The sequence below is a fragment of the Coptis chinensis genome, chromosome 2 (assembly GCF_015680905.1).
Source record: "Coptis chinensis isolate HL-2020 chromosome 2, ASM1568090v1, whole genome shotgun sequence".
In the NCBI taxonomy this organism is placed as follows: domain Eukaryota; kingdom Viridiplantae; phylum Streptophyta; class Magnoliopsida; order Ranunculales; family Ranunculaceae; genus Coptis; species Coptis chinensis.
In genome coordinates, this window is record NC_141457.1 from 85329567 (window position 1) to 85348987 (window position 19421).

General features: G+C 37.9%; 2 protein-coding genes and 1 non-coding gene across 3 annotated transcripts; 1 reads left to right on the plus strand and 2 right to left on the minus strand.

Moving 5' to 3' along the window:
- Positions 1–5404: 5404 nt before the first annotated feature.
- Positions 5405–6554, plus strand: LOC147518491 (pathogenesis-related protein PR-4-like). Its single transcript, XM_086590322.1, has 2 exons — positions 5405–5702; positions 6243–6554. Exons 1-2 carry the CDS (start codon positions 5445–5447, stop codon positions 6405–6407), a joined length of 423 nt encoding a protein of 140 aa, XP_086446448.1. The 5' UTR covers positions 5405–5444; the 3' UTR covers positions 6408–6554.
- Positions 6555–6847: 293 nt separating this feature from the next.
- Positions 6848–11914, minus strand: FBL17 (RNI-like superfamily protein). Its single transcript, XM_086590321.1, has 11 exons — positions 11201–11914; positions 11023–11124; positions 10788–10932; positions 10520–10704; positions 10314–10418; positions 9306–9403; positions 8938–9182; positions 8783–8849; positions 8587–8672; positions 7262–7360; positions 6848–7144 (listed from the first exon to the last, which is right to left on the minus strand). Exons 1-11 carry the CDS (start codon positions 11791–11793, stop codon positions 7079–7081), a joined length of 1791 nt encoding a protein of 596 aa, XP_086446447.1. The 5' UTR covers positions 11794–11914; the 3' UTR covers positions 6848–7078.
- LOC147518493 (small nucleolar RNA snoR111) lies at positions 9967–10087 on the minus strand. Its single transcript, XR_015214540.1, has one exon. It is a non-coding gene; the product is annotated as a small nucleolar RNA snoR111 (small nucleolar RNA).
- Positions 11915–19421: the final 7507 nt, after the last annotated feature.

Genomic DNA, 19421 nt, shown 5'->3' on the forward strand with positions numbered 1-19421 from the left:
ATCTTGGATATGATCTTGTACGACACATTGCAAAGGCTAATAGGGCGGAAATCTTGAGGGGTGATGGGGTTCGGGACTTTAGGGATGAGCACAATATTAGTGTGGTTAATATGCTCGAGACTATGAACCTCAGCAAAGAAAAGAGAAACCATCCTAACGACTGACGAGCTAACCGTATTCCAGGCATTATGATAAAAAAGACTCGGGAATCCGTCAGGGCCAGGGGCTTTAAGCGGACCAATAGCGAAGAGGGCATTTTTTATCTCGTCTTGAGAAGGGATAGCAGTCAAGCCAAAGCGTTATCGAACCATCGATAATAGTGTTGATGAGATCCGGAGGGATGCCCACCGGTCGGGGAATGTCATCAGCCATGAGGGATGAGAAGTGGTTGACAAGACACCTACTTATATCCCTCCTGTGGGATAACCAACGACCCTCATGTTTTAACCAATCGATCCTATTTCTTTTTCTCCCGCAAATGGTGGTCGATGAAAAAACTTTGTGTTAAAATCCCGTGCAGCGAGGGATCCACTTGTCCACGGACTTTTGTTTCCAAATCATCTCTTCATGTTTTAAAAGATTATCCAATCTTTCTTTTAAAAAGATTCCTCCCTACCATTTTTTGGGCATTGGGGCTCTTAACTTGGATGTTATCAATGGCTTTGGTAGTATCGGCGATGTTTTTCTAACGCCACCAAACACATTTTTATTCCACTCTTTTAAGACAGTCTTAGTGTTATGTAACTTATCTTTAACCTCAAAGATTTTGTTTCTAGACTCGAAGTTAACCCATGCCCGATTAATCGGGGAGATAGGATTCATGGTTAATCCACATAGCTTGAAAACGGAAAGGTTTGGGGGCCTTATTGGTGTTGGGGTTCGGATGAAGCATAATGGGGGCGTGGTCGATTCAATGCGGGAAGGTGGAAGAGCTTAAATTCGAAATAAAATAAACCCGGTCGGTATTGGCTAGCCCACGATCAAGTCGTTGCTTGACGTTTGCTCTACCTTCCCTTCCATTAGTCCAAGTGAACGAGTTACGAGTAACCAAGATCAATCGACCTTCTTGTTGAATAAAATCCGCGACAAATTCCGATCTTTGTAGCTCGAAGAGCTCACCACCTTGCTTTCGCTCGATCAAAAATGATATTCGGTCTCCGATTATAAGCCGGGGGTCTCCTCCCGTCCTTACGGTATTCTGAATGTTGTTCCAACGGCTTTCTTTAATGGGGCGTAGGGGCTCCCATAAAAGAACGACACCACCCATGATTTATTTCAGTCGGTGTTTATCCTAGCATTTATAATATGCTTACAAGAGTAAAAAATATTTAAGTCTATGTTGTCTTTCCACGGGAGGGCTAGACCTCCCGCTTTATTACAAGATGAAACAGAAAAAATATTTGGAAATCCTAATTGTAGATTAATACTAGCCATACTTATACCGAAAGTTTTGTCTCGAGAGAAAAAGGATGTCGGGGATTTTCTTTTCCAATCGAGGCAGATGGATTAACCGTCGAGGGTTTCCGGCACCCCCGACAGTTCCACGCGATGATTGTACTCATGATGACCTTGGGGGCTGATTTGGGTCAGCCACCTCCACCCTTTGTCCATGTATATAAACATATCTAACATTTACAGATCTACTTTCATAATAAACACTAGTATGCTGTGAGTTGTACAAAATATGAAAGAGATGGTTGAGAGCTTGTACCGAGTGGGTTGCTCCAACTGTTGCCATTGGTCCATACTGTGATTGGGGGAGAGTCCTCCTTACGAAATGGGCTCCATAATTTCTGCTTTGAGATACCCTGTAGACATGACCCCCCATTAATTGATGGCTTAGACTAGGAACCACATGGTCAGTTGATGAAGTAGCAGGTGAGTGATTGACAATTTCTTGTTCCGGCATAGTGTGGGCATACTCCACTTCATTGGTTATGAATTCGTCTGTGACACCTTCTCGAACCTGAATTTCGGCTATTGGTCCTTGCAAGTTCTCCTGGGCAAATAGATCATTTAGAGTTCGAACTTGCATGGCCGGTGGATGTGCGGCTGAGGAACTCCCTACTGCAGGTGCCAGGAACTCAGGTTCGACCTCCACGTCATTCCCAGAGAGTGGTATTTGAGAGCCAGTGACGTTGTTTCCATCATTTGCATTCAGCATGATATCTTCAGAATACCTCCTCCGAGTGCTGCCCCCATTATCATTTATAATCGGTCCTAAGGGACAAGCCATGAGAGTTTCATTCACTTCCTCTGCGACTTCTATAACTTGTGTAGAATTTTCTTCGACTTCTCTGATTTGTATACCACATGGGCGCTTTGAGCGTCCTCCATAGTCTGGTTGTGTGGTTATTGCCCTTTTTCCTCTTCTGATAGCTTCTAGATGTGAATTCTGACTCAAGGTTGGTATTCCCCGCTTTCGGATGAACCGGAGGAGTTTTAAAACCGCTGCCGCTTTGTTGATAGGGAGTTTCGGATGGTGGGAGCCAAATAGAGGCGTGTGAATTGAAACCCTCAAGATGTGGAGGTCCAGTGGGCCCAAAAAGGGCTGTTGAGTTGGGCCGAGTCCTACCTCCAGTTTGTGGGGCGTTGGGTGCACTGTGAAGCCCATGTTGTAATTGTTGCCGACTTTGTTGCATAGCCCAAGAGGTGCGGGAGAGACCCGCCCCTCTATATGCACCGACCCCTCGGTTGAAATAGCCTCCACGTCTCCCCTAGAACTGTTGTTGAGGTATGAGTCTCTCTAACTCCACGTGTAATATTTTATGTGGCCCTCACATTTTCTGGAAGCACTTGTGATTCTTGCCCGATTCGACCAAGCGCCACTGTCCCCTCCCCGCGGTTGTTGCTCTATTTGCCCTTGTGCGTGGAAGGTCCCCCTTCAATATCGAGCCATCATGTGTGCCCTCGTTGTTTGCTTGTTGCGGTTGACATTGTCATTTTGCTCTTGAATGCGATAGGACATCCCAACAAATCATGTCCCATAACCATGCGGGCGTTGCAAAACATAGCCGGCATCCTTAGATAATCAAAACGAACAAACTGTTCGACTCCCGCCTTATGACCGTGCGCTACATTAACCCCCGTTGGTAGTATTGAGTTGAGTCCGAACCTTGCTCATTATGCGGAATCCTTCGGTTGTTGTTGGTAGTTTGTTGATTCGGGAGGATGGTAATCACACTAACAATGTCATGCAAGTATGTGAATGATGCGATCCTTCCGACACGAATGTATGGCATATCGATGAGTGTAAACCGGATATCAAAATAGCCAAAGTGAGCTTGCTCAAGGTGGGTAGTCATGGTGGAAAGGTTTCAAAGGGAGAATCGACCAAAACAGCCCATGGGACCTCTAGTAAAATCCTTTCATATTCCTCTCTCCGATGAAGTTGAAGAGAAAAATTTCTTGATGATGGTGACTATCATCAGTGTGTTGAACAACCTCCATCGATTCCTTACTGCGTTGATGAGTTCTGTTGATGTTTTTCCAGTGGGGACCAAAGTACGGCCAATCAGTGTATATTTCCAATGAGCTTCATCTTCTTGGTTTTCATCGTCAGTGAATCTCATAGTTGGAGTTTTGGAAATGGAAAATGTGGAGCTAAAACGTTCAAAGACTTCATCAGTCATGTTATCCATATTTTGCATATCTAGTGCATGGGGAAAGAAAAAAAAAATGATAGCTAAGAGATGTGATAGCTTGGGGTGGCCTTGGGAGAATGTGTAATGACTTTTGATGGTAGCGGAAAGTTATATTTTGGACAAAACAAAAATATACTATCAGTAGTGTGTCTGAGCTTTAGGATGATATTTCAGTGTATATTCTTTGGGTTTGGACTGCTCTATACCCAACTGGCCTTCTAGTTGTTGTACTTGGAAGTTGGGACTGTTTTTTTTAATTGCCTTTGTACGTGTTTTCTTGATTTGTTCCTTTGTTACCCTCTTTGAAATGCCTCCATTAAAATACCTTCCTATTCCATATATGAGGGACGCTTATGTTCGGTAACTTGATTAAACATATATACAAAACAATTCATAGATGTCAAGTTATGCACTCGCGTAGTAGTGAGCCTCTACTGAGAAAAATATAAAATGGAGACGAAATCTTTATCTTGCTTTTTAAGATCGTTACACTAACTGCCAATATTAATCAACTATTTTGCATCTCAGTATATTTTTGCCCAAGTTCTCTATACTTTAGTGCACTATTGTAGAACAAAATGTGTTTGCTTATCCGCAAGAATTTGCAGTACTCTCAATCTTGTCTAAAAAATGTTAGGACCTGGGCACACCCGCCAGGCCTGGGCCTCCGCGCCCATGGGATAACTAGTACCGATATTATCCCCCACTTAACCACCCATTGGGCTTTGGGTCACATCTTGGCCATAGGTGTGTGGTTTTATCTTAAAAGGCTTCGGTACTAGTTAGTGAGCTTCCCACTTTATCAACCCATGATGAACTCCTTTCTTGTTCAATGTGGGACTATTTCTTTTTTCGGTCCACACACTCTAACAAAAAAGACGGTCCAAACCGCTATGATATGATCAGCCTTATTCTGACTAATTATCTACTATCTACATCCAATGGAAGTGTAGTTATTTTTATGGATTACAACTAACATAAATTTCTTACATTACACTTAGATATATACTTATATAGGTTTGTTACGTACACCTTGGTGCTAACCGCCAACTACTGCTACATTTGTCTTCTAAATAATGGAATCATCTACTATCACACTGTACAAAACTCTACACATTTAGATGGGCACTAATAATACTTTATTCAAGTTAATATGCTTCAAACTAAGTATACACTGCACAACAATTTCAATAGTAAAGTCGGTAAAACTTTTGGGTGATAATACTAGAGGTATGGGGCACGAACCCGCCAGCATCAAAGAGTTACTGATCTCATTTAAAACAGACTTCCAATTAAAAAAAACAAGGCCAAGTAATAGTCAAGAATTGCGTATAAGAAGGGGCAGGCCCAGCATCAGGTAGTCAAGAATTGCGTATAAGAAGGGGCAGGCCAAGCATCAGGACATGTTAGCAACAATCTTCAATTGTGCCGAAAGATATTGGACAGTACACCTACTATGACTAGGTACGTTCAAAACCTTCCAGCAGCCTCAATTATTAGAATGTCCATGCCTAACAAACTAGTTTGTATACAAATACGACTCATACCAATAGCAACATACCCAAGAGGTGAGAATCAAAACTGGAACGCGTCCAACAATGGCACGTACGGCACACAGAATTGTCAGAAAGGTCTAAATCTTGTTTTCGACTTTTCAATTCACAAGCAAACAAAAGGCTGCTTTGGCATTATTTAAACATATTCATCAATCAAGGACGTCAACTAATCTTTATCCACAGCAGAAGCCTTGTCTATAAATTGAAGCTCTCTTGAGACCTTTTTACTATCAAAAACAAAAAAATGGGAAACACAAGTCTTTACATGGTGTTCTTACTCTGTCTCATAGGTGGTGCAGTTGCTCAGAGTGCTTCTAATGTACGTGCAACGTATCATATCTACAATCCTGCCCAGAATGGATGGGACTTGAACAGGGTCAGTGCTTATTGTGCAACATGGGATGCCAACAAACCCCTCGCATGGCGTCAACAGTATGGATGGACTGCCTTCTGTGGCCCAGTCGGTCCTCGTGGACAGGCCTCATGTGGCAGGTGCCTAAGGGTAAGAACAAACTTGAACTTCTAAAGTAAAGTGTTAATAGGTTGAACATCTATGATCAATGTGAAGTGAAATTTAAGGATGGACTATCACCTTCTATGTACATTAGATGCACATTGGGGGGAGGAAAGTTGAGGTTCCATAATCTGATAGGTAATAGGTAGAACCGTAAAACTCACTTTACTTTTTGTTTTATCTCTATTCTTTTGCAGATGCGGCAAAAAATTGTTTAAACTTTAAATCAAATATAAATTAAAACAGAGGCTTCATTAAATCAACTAATAAACCAGGAAAACTAGGTTGCTTGACTTTCAACCAAGAAGTTCTAAAACACATACAACGAAGCTCTAATGTTACTCAAGTTTTCGTGAAAATAAGACCTGACTGCTTCTGATAAAAAAAAAGACTTGACTGCTTCAGTAACAATGGTTATATATATAAAAAAAAAAGGGGGCTGATGGTATCTGAGAAGGATGGAAGTTCAAACTATACGCCAAAAACTAAATATAACAAGTGCTAACTCAAATTTCCAATGAAATGCAGGTGACAAACACTTATACAGGTGCGCAGACGACAGTGAGGATCGTGGACCAGTGCAGCAATGGAGGACTCGATTTAGAGGAAGGAGTTTTCCGACGCTTGGACACTAATGGAAGAGGCAATGCTCAAGGCCACCTCATTGTTAACTATCAATTTGTCAACTGTTGAGACATGAAGTCATCATGTATCTCTATTATCTAGTAGCAATAACACTTGGAAGCATGATTTCCCAGTTTGAATAAATTGTCTATTTCAACTTTCAAGTTGATCATGAATAAATAGCAGACAGTACAACTCCTTCGGAGTTTTTCCTTATTTCTTGTCTATAGGTATTTTATATGGATTGATAATGTGCATGTTATGACGTCTGAGATATAGAATGGAAGTAAAACTGGAATTTTGAACTTCCCTCCTTACTAACACATCACATGGGACTCACTTTTTTTCTCCCTTGGGAAATTATTTATATAATTGTTGTATACCAGTGTATATATCAACGAGCACCAAAACCAATCGCAACTCAAAACTGTCCCAGTCCATTTGACTGCAATTATTAGTCGCTGACTAGTCTTCATATGTAACAGAAGTACAAAATACAGCAACAGCTTGTACACAACACATTCTGATCATAGATAATCACTTTATTGTTCAAAGAGAAAGCTGAATGCAGGACCTAAGAGAAGTCTGTATAATAAGGTTTTTTCCTTATTAGTTTATTTTGAACAAATATCCAATTTGGTTTATAGCTTGTAAATTTTTAAACACTAAAAGCCACAGCGCAGCAATTAAAAGTTACAGACAATACATCAGAACAAGTCTTCAAGCTAAAACAAATGGGATCATCGAACATGCACAGTACATGGCGGCCGATCAAAGAATCGTTTTCTCTTATCAGAATCAGGTGTCTGCAAGATGAGGAAAGAATAATCATATACTGAAGAAAGAATGTGGTTATGAGAACACGTTTAGAAGGAGAAACTTGATTCAGAACAGAAAGGTTTGTGGTTTTGTTTCTTCTATACCTGTTGGTTCACAAAGTGGGGAACTCGAATTCTCTTGGAACCATCTCCCAAACGCTTGAATGTGTAGTGATCATCTCGATCAGTAAAATCATTGCAGACCTGCAAGAACGTGTAATACCTTGTAAGAAAACTTATCAAGCTGAAGTCTCCAAAGGCCTTGCCAAATATAAAGATGAGGGTTGACATGATAGCAGAGCTTGTCAGAGGATATCAAAGTTAAGAAAAATATATGCCAAATTTAACAAACTGCCAATTGAATCAGTTCATTAATATTAGTCTAATCTCATAAATTTGGAAGAACATATAAATGGCACTGGTTCATGATATAGCCATATTTAGTTATCCGCCTCATATATGTTGATCAGACGTCAATGCATATTTCTTTACACTGTCATGATCAAAACCATTCAAGGGAATAGTACAGCTAAATGTATAAGTTTCGTAATTACTCTAACTTATATTGACTAGCATGTGCTTTCGACATGTTCAAAACCATTGAAGGGATATTAAAGCTAAATGTATGGACTTAGCAGTTTTTCTAGCTGTGACTTAGTCGTGTCTATGTCAAACAACTGCTGCTAAGTTCTACTTAAATGAGTTTATAAATCAGATCTAGGATCTCTGATGCTTCAGATGCCATACTATTATGAGGTTATATATCTGAAAGTGCCTAGGGTTCAGCACAACCAAGATATCTGCACTGGACATTCAAAGCCCACTTCACAAACTTATGAGCATGATATCTATCATCAAAAAAGTGGCAGCTTACATTATTGGATTAATGATTAGATTTATTGTCCCCACTCCCCAGCACTTCAGATTCTAACAGACGAATGTATCTGAATTCTGAGGAGGCCTTTGGTTTTGCACAACCAAGATGTGTATTTCAAGCCATTTGCGGGAACATAACAAGGAAAAGTGAGTCAAGTATGACATAATTTTCTAAGACCTATCATGCAAGGTAAGTGATGCAATTCTACATTCAAAATTTAATAGATCATTAAGTGGTCCCCGACAATTCAGATGCTACCCAATTATGAAGTGTATGTCTCAGTACTCAGGTGTGACACAATCTAGAGTGCATGGTTAAGGAACTTCTAGTGGCTTGGAATAAATTGAACAGTTATCACACCTAATTGTCTTTTACTAAGCATTATTGCAAAAACTTTTTGCACGAGCGGGCTGTTTTGCCTAGGCATAGTGTGTATGTTTCAGTTTCCGTACAGACTTTCAGTGTCTAATTATCCTTTATAGTCTAAATAGAACATTGAGAAGGCATTAACTTGATTGAAAATTAAAACCTAGCATATCTGGGGTGTATTTACCTGACTTTTAATTGCTCTAACCAACATATTTTGGCATCCAAAGGCATGAACATTTCTCATACTGGGACACTGCAGTTGCAACCTCTCTGCAAACAATGCATCAACACCTATTAGGCTTCTCAAGACCCCAAGGAATTAATTGGACAATCATCCACCCAATCGCACATACACACAATAAACAACCCTAATAGAATACCTGGATGCAAGTTGGAACAGGAATTTAGATTAAGATCATTAAGCTCCGGACAGTTCAAATAAAGGGCCTGCAGTTGGCATCAAAAGATAAACGTTCAGAAACTTGAAGCTGAGAACTGAAAAGGTGGCTCTCATATTTTGTAAAGTTGGGCTTACATCCAAACCAGAACAACCCCACAAACTAAGTTTCTTCAGCCGGGAATGTTTGATGATCAGCTTCTGGTAAATAAGGTGTAGCTTGCTACTGGGTGTTTTCTGCAAATAATTGGGTTCACCGGCAGCTATTGTACTGTTAGATCCATTTTCTTCGTCAAAGTTTTGAGAATCTGGATCACATATGGTCATTCCACAATCCATAACTTCAAGAAGAGGTAACTGAGCTGTGGCAAATTGAATGCCACCTGAAATGCAGAGAAAGTGAACAATATTAATGAATGAGCAATGCAATGCTTTCTATTATTTTTTGCTGAAGCAATACTTTCCAGTACTAATGGAAGAAAAGGAGCATAGGGATAGTACATTACTTGAAGTGATATTAGGACAAAGAGCAAGGAGGAGTCGACATAGAGTCTCAGGTAACTCATTGCAGATCATTCCAATTCCACCATCACTGATGCTTGACCTAAAATCAGATCAAGACACATATAAGGACTCAGATCAACTGCAATGCTTGAAGGCCCAATTTAAACTAAAATGTGTTCAGCATTATTGCCAAACCCAGAACAAAAAAAAATCGAAGTATGAAGGATGAGACACAAAACAAAGTCTACAAACTAGGTCAAGTCGAATGAATTCAACAGACTACAACGTTATGCTGGACATATGGACTATGAGGTTAAACTATCATCATCAATGTCCTCACACAAATTATGGATTATGAGGTTATTCTTTCTTAATCATTTACACCAAATGATTGAGTACGGATAAAATTAAGAAGATAAATTAGGACAAGATGGCCTACAACTAGAAGAACATCAAGAAAGAAGAAGCAAACAATGAGAAAATAAGAAACATGGGGCCAATCACCACAAGACTATCCGAATGATAGCAAGTATCTCAAAAGGCTCGGACTCAACTTGGTTTTTGTCTAAGCCTGACTCCTTTACCAAGTATTTACCTCGACGATAAATGGCAGTTATCATTCATTTTTTTCCTAGATCGATTGGGAAAGAAAAGTTATAATATATGTAGAAGAGCAACAATCAAATCTCCAATCAAAATAAAGGGCAACTGAAACAATATGTCACCATATTACTCTACCTCAGTTTCCTTTCAATGAAGAGACACAAGTCTCTCATTTCACTTAATGAAACAGAGGATTCTAGCAGTCGAAACTAAGGCTTAGTAACATCACAATAAGATTAACGAATATAAAGGATACAGATCCAATGCACAATTAGTTTATTGAATAGTTTAGTTCTAGGTGATCAGTAATCATGACACAAAAGAACATAGTTGGCTGCTTTTGTATGTTATTATAACCTGAAAATCATCTCAATTAGTAGCATTCTCAATTTCTGATCAAGACTTACCCACTGAGATCAAGCAATTCTAAGTTTGGATAGCTTGATGCAATGGCAGCTACAGATGCATCTGTGATTTCTGAACCAAGTACAAGAGACAGCATGCGCAAACCACTGGCACATCAAAAAAACCAAACACTAATCTTAGTCATACCCAAGAAAAAAACACATTAAACTGCATCAAAACTAATAACAAACAACCATGTATTACAAACCTCAAGTTTGCATCTGCTAAAGCAAGTACAACAGCATTACACAATCGAACCGATGCAATATGAATGTTTCGCAACCGATGACAACTCCTTCCAAAACTATCCACCATAGTAGCAAGATCTGTAAAATCATTTTCTTGTTGAGAGAAATCAAGTGAAAGCTCCATCAAGTTTGGACAGTTCATAACCTAGTAAACAACATCACAAACAAAATCAACTCACTGAAACAAGTACTATCAAACTAAAACCAATAGCCTAAAAACTAAATTACCGTCTTTGAAAGTGAATGAAGATTAGACAGCCACAATATTGACAAACTCGATGAACAGATATTCAAGTAGCCTAAATTAGAACACCCCTCAATTTTAAGACTAGTAAGACACTTCTTATCCGCAACAAAACGCCCCAACTCATCACTGCAATAACACAATCCCATAATTCATTTCAAATCCTTAATACACAATCTACATTGCACAAAATAAACAAATTGAGACGTGGAGACGTACCCAGTTATCCGATTCACCGCCTTGTCAAGCATTTTAATCTCTAATGATTCCAAATTAGGACACGAAAACGCAATGCAAGCCAACATTGTCGCATCAACATCACTAGAACAAAAACCAATCGTCAAAAAACAATCAAATAAAATAAATTTGATTAAGAAAACAAAGCAAAAGATCTAACCTTTCCATGGTGAGAGACAATTTAACAAGCAGACAACACTTTTGCAAAACAGATCCAATAAATCCAACTTGTGATTTAGAAGGGACAAGTAATTTAACTTCTTCGGCAGCTTTCCATACTTTTTTACTACAATCTCTCCATCCTTTACATACTTTTGCTACTGTTAATAATGACGTGGGTGGTAATCTCCTCATTATTTGAAACAAACAACTGCATGGCAATCCCGTTTCATCATCATCATTATTATTATTATTAGTCTCAAATTCATTATAATTCTCATACCCATCTTCTTCGTTTTCAGATTCATCACACCCATTTTCAAATTCATCGAAAGAAAGTGCACGGCGGAGTTGTTGGGTGTTTTGTTGCTGACGTGGTGTGGGTGTAATTAACATTGGTAATGGTGTTATGGAAGAATCAGTGGTGGATGATGACGTGGAGGGGGTGAGAAGGCATACGTGTCCTTTTTTGGGTTGGCCACATCGGCCACAAGAATAGTTACCGCGTTTTTTGCCGCGTTTGAGATCGGAAAAGGAGGTGGTGGGTGAGTATAACGGGAGAGGGATATGGTGGCGGTTGTGATTAGGGTTCATTTTGTTTTGTTTTGGTGGGTGTGATTAACGAAGAGTGAGAAACGAGAGTGTGGAAGAGAGAGAGAGGAAATAATAAAGGCGTGAGGAACGGTCTGAAAAAGGGGATTGTTGGCGGGAGTTGGGTTGTTTTCGCGCCCTTGTTTTGAAATATTTGGAAACTAGCGCGTGTTATTAATTTATTTATTACTAACATGCACAAATTATACTTCCCTTGTTTAGTCCGTCCAAAAGACTCAATTGCCAAAATTGGCATGCCTTATTTGTTATCTACGTAGCTGTATTTGGGAAGTTGCGATGGACTGATGGATGATGAGATGGACGGGTTTAATTATTTTAATTGTTTTTCTTTTTTCTTATTATCAAGTATAGTTTTTTTTTTGATAAAGATTATGAAGTATAGTGATATTGGTTACCGAAAAAATTGATATGTATTGGACCAGTAGTCTCCTATTTCTGTCCCGACAATTTTTCAAGCTTGGAAGAGTAAACGAGTATGTATATCCATTTCAACTTACCAATGTATTGGGTGTTAACAATTTATAATATCCTCAACCATAGTACAAAATATCAGGATATAGGTATTTATCGATATTCAATTTCTGGATATGTATTGTGGATATATCCTCCTCTTTGGAGATATTTGACATTGTTTCACATGCAAATATCGTTGATATATCTAAAATATCGACAAATATCATAGATATTGTGGATATTTATTGATATATCATAATACATTATTTATATTTATTTGAAATATAATAGTAAATATTAAATAAAATTGTTATATACACAAAATATCCCCAAATATCCCCAAATATTCTCAAATATCGTAAATATCGTCAAAATATCACCGATATTTACAGTCGTATATATCTCTAAACATATCGTGATATTTATATATCTTTCTTTGAAATCTGGATATATATCCCCAAATATCGCGATATATTGGGATATTTTGTACTATGTCCTCAACCATGGATATGAACAAGTGATTTATATTCAATTTGTGTGATACACTTTCTCGAAGGTAGGTCGATTTTCAAAAAAATATGCATGATTCGCGTATTGTGTTCAAATTTTTAAGACAGTATTATGTTCAAATTATTAAGACAGTGTGGATTAAGGCACATTAGTTACCTTGATTGGAGGGATTTGTTCTCTTATGTTTAATTTGTATTTTATTTTTTTGAAAAGATTTTGAGGTTAGGCTGACCTCTACCGTCACTGATTCAAAATCTATCATAAAAACAACCATTTGCATCCTCCTCCACAATATATGCAAGTTTCTCATCTAAGATATGAAGTACCTAATTACATCATCATCTATCATAGAGAGACTTCTAGCCATTAGGTCTGCTGCTTTATTAGTCTCTCTGAAATTGTGGTACACAGACCAAGTTTGAAGTGCCTTGAGCCTTCCCCATATAGCCTTTACCATGTTTAAGTTAGCAGTGCAAATTATTAACAAAGTAGTACCGGGGGTACTACTTTGTTAATAATTTGCACTGCTAACATCGAGTCAGAGCTCACTTCAACTTTAACAAAATTGGGTTGTCTACAAGCTTCTAAACTTGCTTCTACTGCTCCGATTTCTTGGTATAACACTGACTTGTGCTTGTTACCACCATTATATACAACTACCACCTCTCCTTCATGTGTTTTGATCCGACCTCCAAACCGAGCACTAGAATTTGAAATAGATCCATCGGTATTCAGCTTAGAAGTGTCCACTGGTGGTTTAAACCACTAGCTTGCATTTTTTAACCTCTTTCTTTTTGTACACAACATGTATCCCAAAGTTTTCAAGAAAAACTATGCTACTGGGTATATGTAGGTACTTTACCTCCTTCAGCTGACGCTGCAAATACTCCCTCATCTGACATAAGATTTTCCTCTAAATCATAATAGCTGATGTAGAGAAGCTGCTTTTAAACCTTCGAGCGTTTCTTTCAATCCATAACTCATACACTGTAGCATATATCATCACCTTAATGACCTCAGTTTCGATATTCTCCCCTTTACAAGCAAAGAATAAATAATGTCAGTCCTGCGTAGAGTTAAGAACTACGCTTCCTAGCCCCATTTTCATTTTAATCCCAGACGAGACTCTCTTAAAAAAAGGACAATCGAAAAATATGCGTTTTGAGTTTTCACGTCCATTGCCATAAAGACAGAATGAAGAAGTACTCAACACCTTTTTAACAATGAGACAATCATGTGTTTGCAAGCTTCCATAATAGTTGCCAGCAAACAAAAGAATGCTTAGGCACCACCAACTTGCCCCATATCAATTTATACCATTTAAACCTTAGGCCCAATCTGCCGTAAGGCAATGTATGCTGATCTCGTAGTGAATCTACCCGAATGGTGGTGGGTAAGTATAACATGTGATGCAGGACAGTAACAGTATGTTTGATAAGAGCCCAAAAATGTAGTTTAAATTCTTTAATAGTATTTATATTTAGCCAATTATGTTATTAATAATATATGTTTATCATCAAGTACGTATTTTTTAGTATGTCAGGCTTCGGAGTTAAATAAATGTCAATTCGTTACTAATTAGGTGCTAAAATGAGCAAAAGTGATTGCTAGAGAAATTCCACAAAGAAAACCAAGTTTAATGGAGAAAAAACCCTTAAAAAGCCCAAGTCAAAACTGTTAAATGAACGTCAAACCGGATTAGAGAGCTGAAGAAAAGTTAACAGAACTTCAAAAGGCCATATCTTTGGACTTAGGCCTCGGATTTGGGCTCATTATATATCAAAATGACCGGATCAAAAAGCTCTTTCCAATGGTCTAGGCCTTGACTTTATCAGAGCAGTATAAGTTGGTGAAAACATGCGCTACAGTAACACGACCAGAATTGAAAGTATTGGATTTAACAAATTGGGTTATGAACTTGATTTATGGGTCCATAACCTAGCCTAAAAACCCATGCACGATTTTGTATCATGATATAAGAGAAGAAAAACCCAAAACCCCATATAGACTACTCCCCTATTTAGTTTAGTTGAAAATTAGGGTTATCTCTCTCTCTCTTTCGCTCCCATTAGTTAGAATAATATCTGCTTTCTTTCTCAATTAGTTTAGAGTAATTAGGGTTTGATGTTTTTGCCTCCAACTCCATTACACCATTAATTTTATTAATATAAGTTTAGTTTAATTTAATTATGCATTCTTATTATTGTTTATTATTAATGAACCCAATAAAACTAGGCTAAAAACTCCATTATAGGAGTTTTATGAAGTCTATGTGAGGGTTATGATTGTTCTTCATTAGTTTTCTTATTGTCTTATGTGCTTCAAGTTCAAGTTCTATAGTTGTCTAGAGATAGAGATTATAGAAATTGAAGTAGAGAAAGGAAACTCCACAAAGAGATTTGTGGAGGAAAATTTCGCTTATGCTAATCATATCTTAGTACAGAGATTGCTAGGATTGGTTAGGAATCAATAAAACTATCTGAAAAGAAGGGCAAGGATCCCATGGTGGCAAAGGCCAATGTTGTGAAAGGATCAAGTGCTAAGGGAAAGAGGAAGCACCAAGACAAAACTCAGGGCGAAAAAAGTAGTACACCTACTAAGTTCAAGGGCAAGTGCTACAACTATGGAAAGGCTGGACATAAGGCAATTGAATGTCGCAAGCCAAAGAAGTACAAGAAGCAAAAGACTGAAGCAAATGTGACAATGGACTCGCTTTCTAACAATGTTAATGACATGAACCTATCTGCTGTGGTTTCTGAATGTCTCGTGATTGGAAATGAAAGAGAATGGTGGGTGGATACTGGTGCTACTCGCCACATATGCTCTAACAAGTCGATCTTCACCACTTATCATGTTGTAGAAAAGGAATAACAACTCTTTATGGAAAATTCTTCTACGTCCAAGGTTGAAGGCAAATGAAAGGTGGTGATGAGGTTGACTTCTAGGAAGGAACTAACTCCGAATGAGGTGCTTTATATGCTTGTACTACACCAGAAATGGCCAAAAACGACGGTTAAATCCGTCCTAAATCCAGATTTGCGACGGGAAATGCTGTCCCAGACTTCGTCGCATACAGCCCTGTCGTTAATATTTACGATGGGAAACAGCGTGGTAAGCTGAATTAGACTTGCGACGGACTAGAGACAGTTTATGCCGTCATTAATTTTAGGACATTCAAATCCATCGTAAATTACCTTTGCACTACAACAACAAATTTTCAAAATTAGAACTCGAGAAACCGTCGTAAATTTGTGGTATGAGTTTAAGACATGAATTTCCGTCGTATTTCATTTTGGAGAAACCTATTAACGACACTATTTACCGTCGTATTAGTTTAAAATCATGTAAAAAAAAAAATTATGGGTATTTTTCCCTAGACACCCCTGCTACCTGATTTGAAGTTTCTCATATCATAAATCAGTTACACAAACAACATACTAAAACAGCACATTTAAAAAATTGATATATAATACATTGATAATTTACAATGTTTTCAAAATTTTAATTGCCAACAACTAGCTAGGCTTTCAAAGTATACAAGGCAAAATAAGAACATAATGAAAAATACAATTTGGAATTTGGAATTCCTATCTTCATCACCTTTGCGCATCTTGTTCTTTCAAGTAAACAACCTTGAGAGTTTTCTAGAGATGAAACAAGCAGCTAGACCAAGATCCAATGCCACTCCACAGAACGCGACAAGAGCATTATCAATCGAGTGCCACTCCACACAGAGAAGTGAGTTCACAAGAGTTGACTTCGGTTCGTCCGAATGAAACTAGAAGTTACTGTACAAAACTACTTATGGCCAGATCAATATATGAATAATATAAGGGTTCCCATAATATAATATCCATGCACATATATAAGGAGTACATAAATAAAATAGTTAAGTTATAGTAGACAACCTTGCCTTCAGTCTACCAAGATCCAACTTCTCCTGGTAAAGCTAGCCGGCTAGCCCAACATGAGCGGAACCCGTAGGTATATCTAATTTGTTGATGTACTTGAATTGAAAAACAAGAGCGCTAATTTCATATTGTAATTACGTGAAATGTCATCAAACTTTTTATTGTTCGATCTCTTCAATTATTCGAGATCGAGACAAATTTTGAAGTAAAAGAATATATCAAATTGATATCATATGAGCACAATGTATGCGAAGAGAAAAACCTATCTCGGACGAGTAATCAACCATAGAGCAAACCTCTTTGTTCAGACTTAAGAAAATCATTTGAAAGTGGAAAATTATACAAGAATTAAAGCATATTGAAGAAAAAGAAAAAAAGGAAGTATACCTGCTCCTTTAGCATCAGCACCTTGAATGAGAGTGAGAGGGACCATCAAAGGAGGGTTGGTACTGGAGAAGCCATGCCCTTCCAACTTTGAGATATCAATAACACTCAAATCCTCAAAACCACAAAAATGAAGAATACAACCACAAATTACAAAAAAAAAATGATGCAAAAAAAAATCAGTACTAAAGAGATACAAGGTGATCAATTCCCTCTCCAATTCACCTCCCTTCCATAGTCATTAAAAAAAAACACAATTCATTTAATTCCCTTCATTCAATGTCTCAGCCCCCACTTCTCTCTCTTGGTGGCTTAATTAAGTTTCCTCTAAAATTCACGGGATCCCCACAAGAGAAAGCCACTCAACACCTTCATAAAAGGGAAAAGAAGAGCTACCAAATATTTTGTCCCCTCCATCCCTTTCGAGGGAGAAAACCAATCTATTTTTTTTTTTTTTTTTCTTCATGGTCGTTCAAAGTGTCCCCTTCTTGCTAATTACCTTATAAGGGGATTTTTGCACAAAAAAAACTAACCTGCTGCCACCACCCCATATTCCAAGTAGGAGGTGTAGGTATTACAACAATAGTTATCTTTAAAACCTTAGTGGCGTTATATGGACAAGCAACAAGGTGCGTGGAGTTTTAATATACTAAGGTAGCAAAGTGCAACAAATAAACCTAGTTCTATGGTAAACTAAATACCAAACATGAGTTGGGACAGTCATATCTTAACTTCTAACAAGATGAATAATACCGATAATAGGAAAAATAAATAACAATTAATTAGAACATGGTACAGGACTATGACAAAGCACTTGTGTAACCTGAAAGATATGAATGACAAAACAAGATGGATAATACCAATATTAGATCTCTAAGGAAATTACATGGGATGATCTTATTACACTTGAAAAAGTACATAGAACCAATTCAATCTTAGTGAACTAGAATATTGTCAATTAACAGTAACAACGCGGGTCCGCTTCCAAAAAACAAACATTTCAAATTAAGAATCTTGGGGATCACAATATATTAATTACAAACAACCCAAAGAAAACCAAAATCAGATTAGACACACTTCCTATAGCAATAGGCATTATTCCACAATTAAAAAAAAACACACACACCTCGGCAAGAAATTTTGCATCGTCCATTGCATGAAGATCCAAAAGTTAAGTTCCAAATTCCCCTCTAAGTTCAAGTGAATTAAGACCATCCACTACTCCCGAACTCTGCACAGTTGGAGTGTACGGTTCAGAACCTGACTCCCCATTCAAGTTAATGTTCCTCAACAACTTAAAGAGAAAGTACAACTAATAATGCGTACCTAAGCAACTAGGTGAAGAGGAAGACAGATATCATTATGCATAATTTGTGATTGATATCTAGACTAGGCCGTGATTTGAGCTCGTGACCTCCATGTCATAATGGAATAACCTCAACGTTGTGCCAATGCAGGGCCTCAGTAGTACAAATTTCTTTGCATTTACTTCCAAAGCAGTTCTAAATTATAGTGTGCAACAGGCTTACGTAAGACTGCCAATGGATAATCAAGATTATCGAAACTAAATTGATACCATAGTTAAACATTTAATAACAAGAATACACAACAACTTTGAAGAGAAAATGCTAAAGAGCTAGAATTACTAGTGAAGAGGTAACGTACCACAATGTTGATCTTAGCAAGATTGCTTTCATTTGTGTTCATCTCCTTTTCATTTGTTTGTAATCTATTTGAAACATTAGCTACGTGTTCTCTTTGCTCCCTGCTAGTCTCTGCATCGAAGTCATTAACAAACCCTCTTGTAACGGAGGCAGAAAGCGATTGATAGCTCAAAGGATTCTGGCATAACATGCTGCCAAAGAATTACCTGAATTATTACAAACATGAAAAATCCCAAATTAGCTAACTAGCACTCATAAGTATACATAACTAACTAGGACCAAAGAATCCCTGTAAGCCATGAAGCAAAAATCAACTATTTTTTTTATTTATGTATTAAGAAATTACAAAGGCACTAGATAGTATACAATACTCATGAGTGTGAACATTGATAGGGAGAAATTGTAGAGAAAGAAGAAAGTTAAACCAACCTGAAGTAGTCGCGACCAATATGGCAAATCATGTAAGCCTTAAGTAAGCCTTTGATAGTAGAATATGGACATTCGTCTTACAATCGATAAGTAAGTCTTAAGTAAGTGTTGGGCCAATCGATAACTGATCCTATATCCTCCTCCCCAAGAGGTGCGCGGGATTCATATATAACATGCTCATATTCAGAGGGATGCGACACAATCTAGCTAAAACCACATAACCAACTTTAACATTTCAAGAACTCATGTGACATTCGTA

Excerpts from the sequence above, each read along its gene's own strand:
- LOC147518491 (XM_086590322.1), top strand. The coding sequence starts at position 5,445 with ATGGGAAACACAAGTCTTTACATGGTGTTCTTACTCTGTCTCATAGGT. Across the intron at positions 5,703-6,242 it reads CATGTGGCAGGTGCCTAAGG|GTGACAAACACTTATACAGG; the intron begins GTAAGAACAAAC and ends AATGAAATGCAG.
- FBL17 (XM_086590321.1), bottom strand. The coding sequence starts at position 11,793 with ATGAACCCTAATCACAACCGCCACCATATCCCTCTCCCGTTATACTCA. Across the intron at positions 9,404-10,313 it reads GAATTGCTTGATCTCAGTGG|GTCAAGCATCAGTGATGGTG; the intron begins GTAAGTCTTGAT and ends ATCTGATTTTAG. Across the intron at positions 8,850-8,937 it reads GGGGTTGTTCTGGTTTGGAT|GCCCTTTATTTGAACTGTCC; the intron begins GTAAGCCCAACT and ends TGCCAACTGCAG.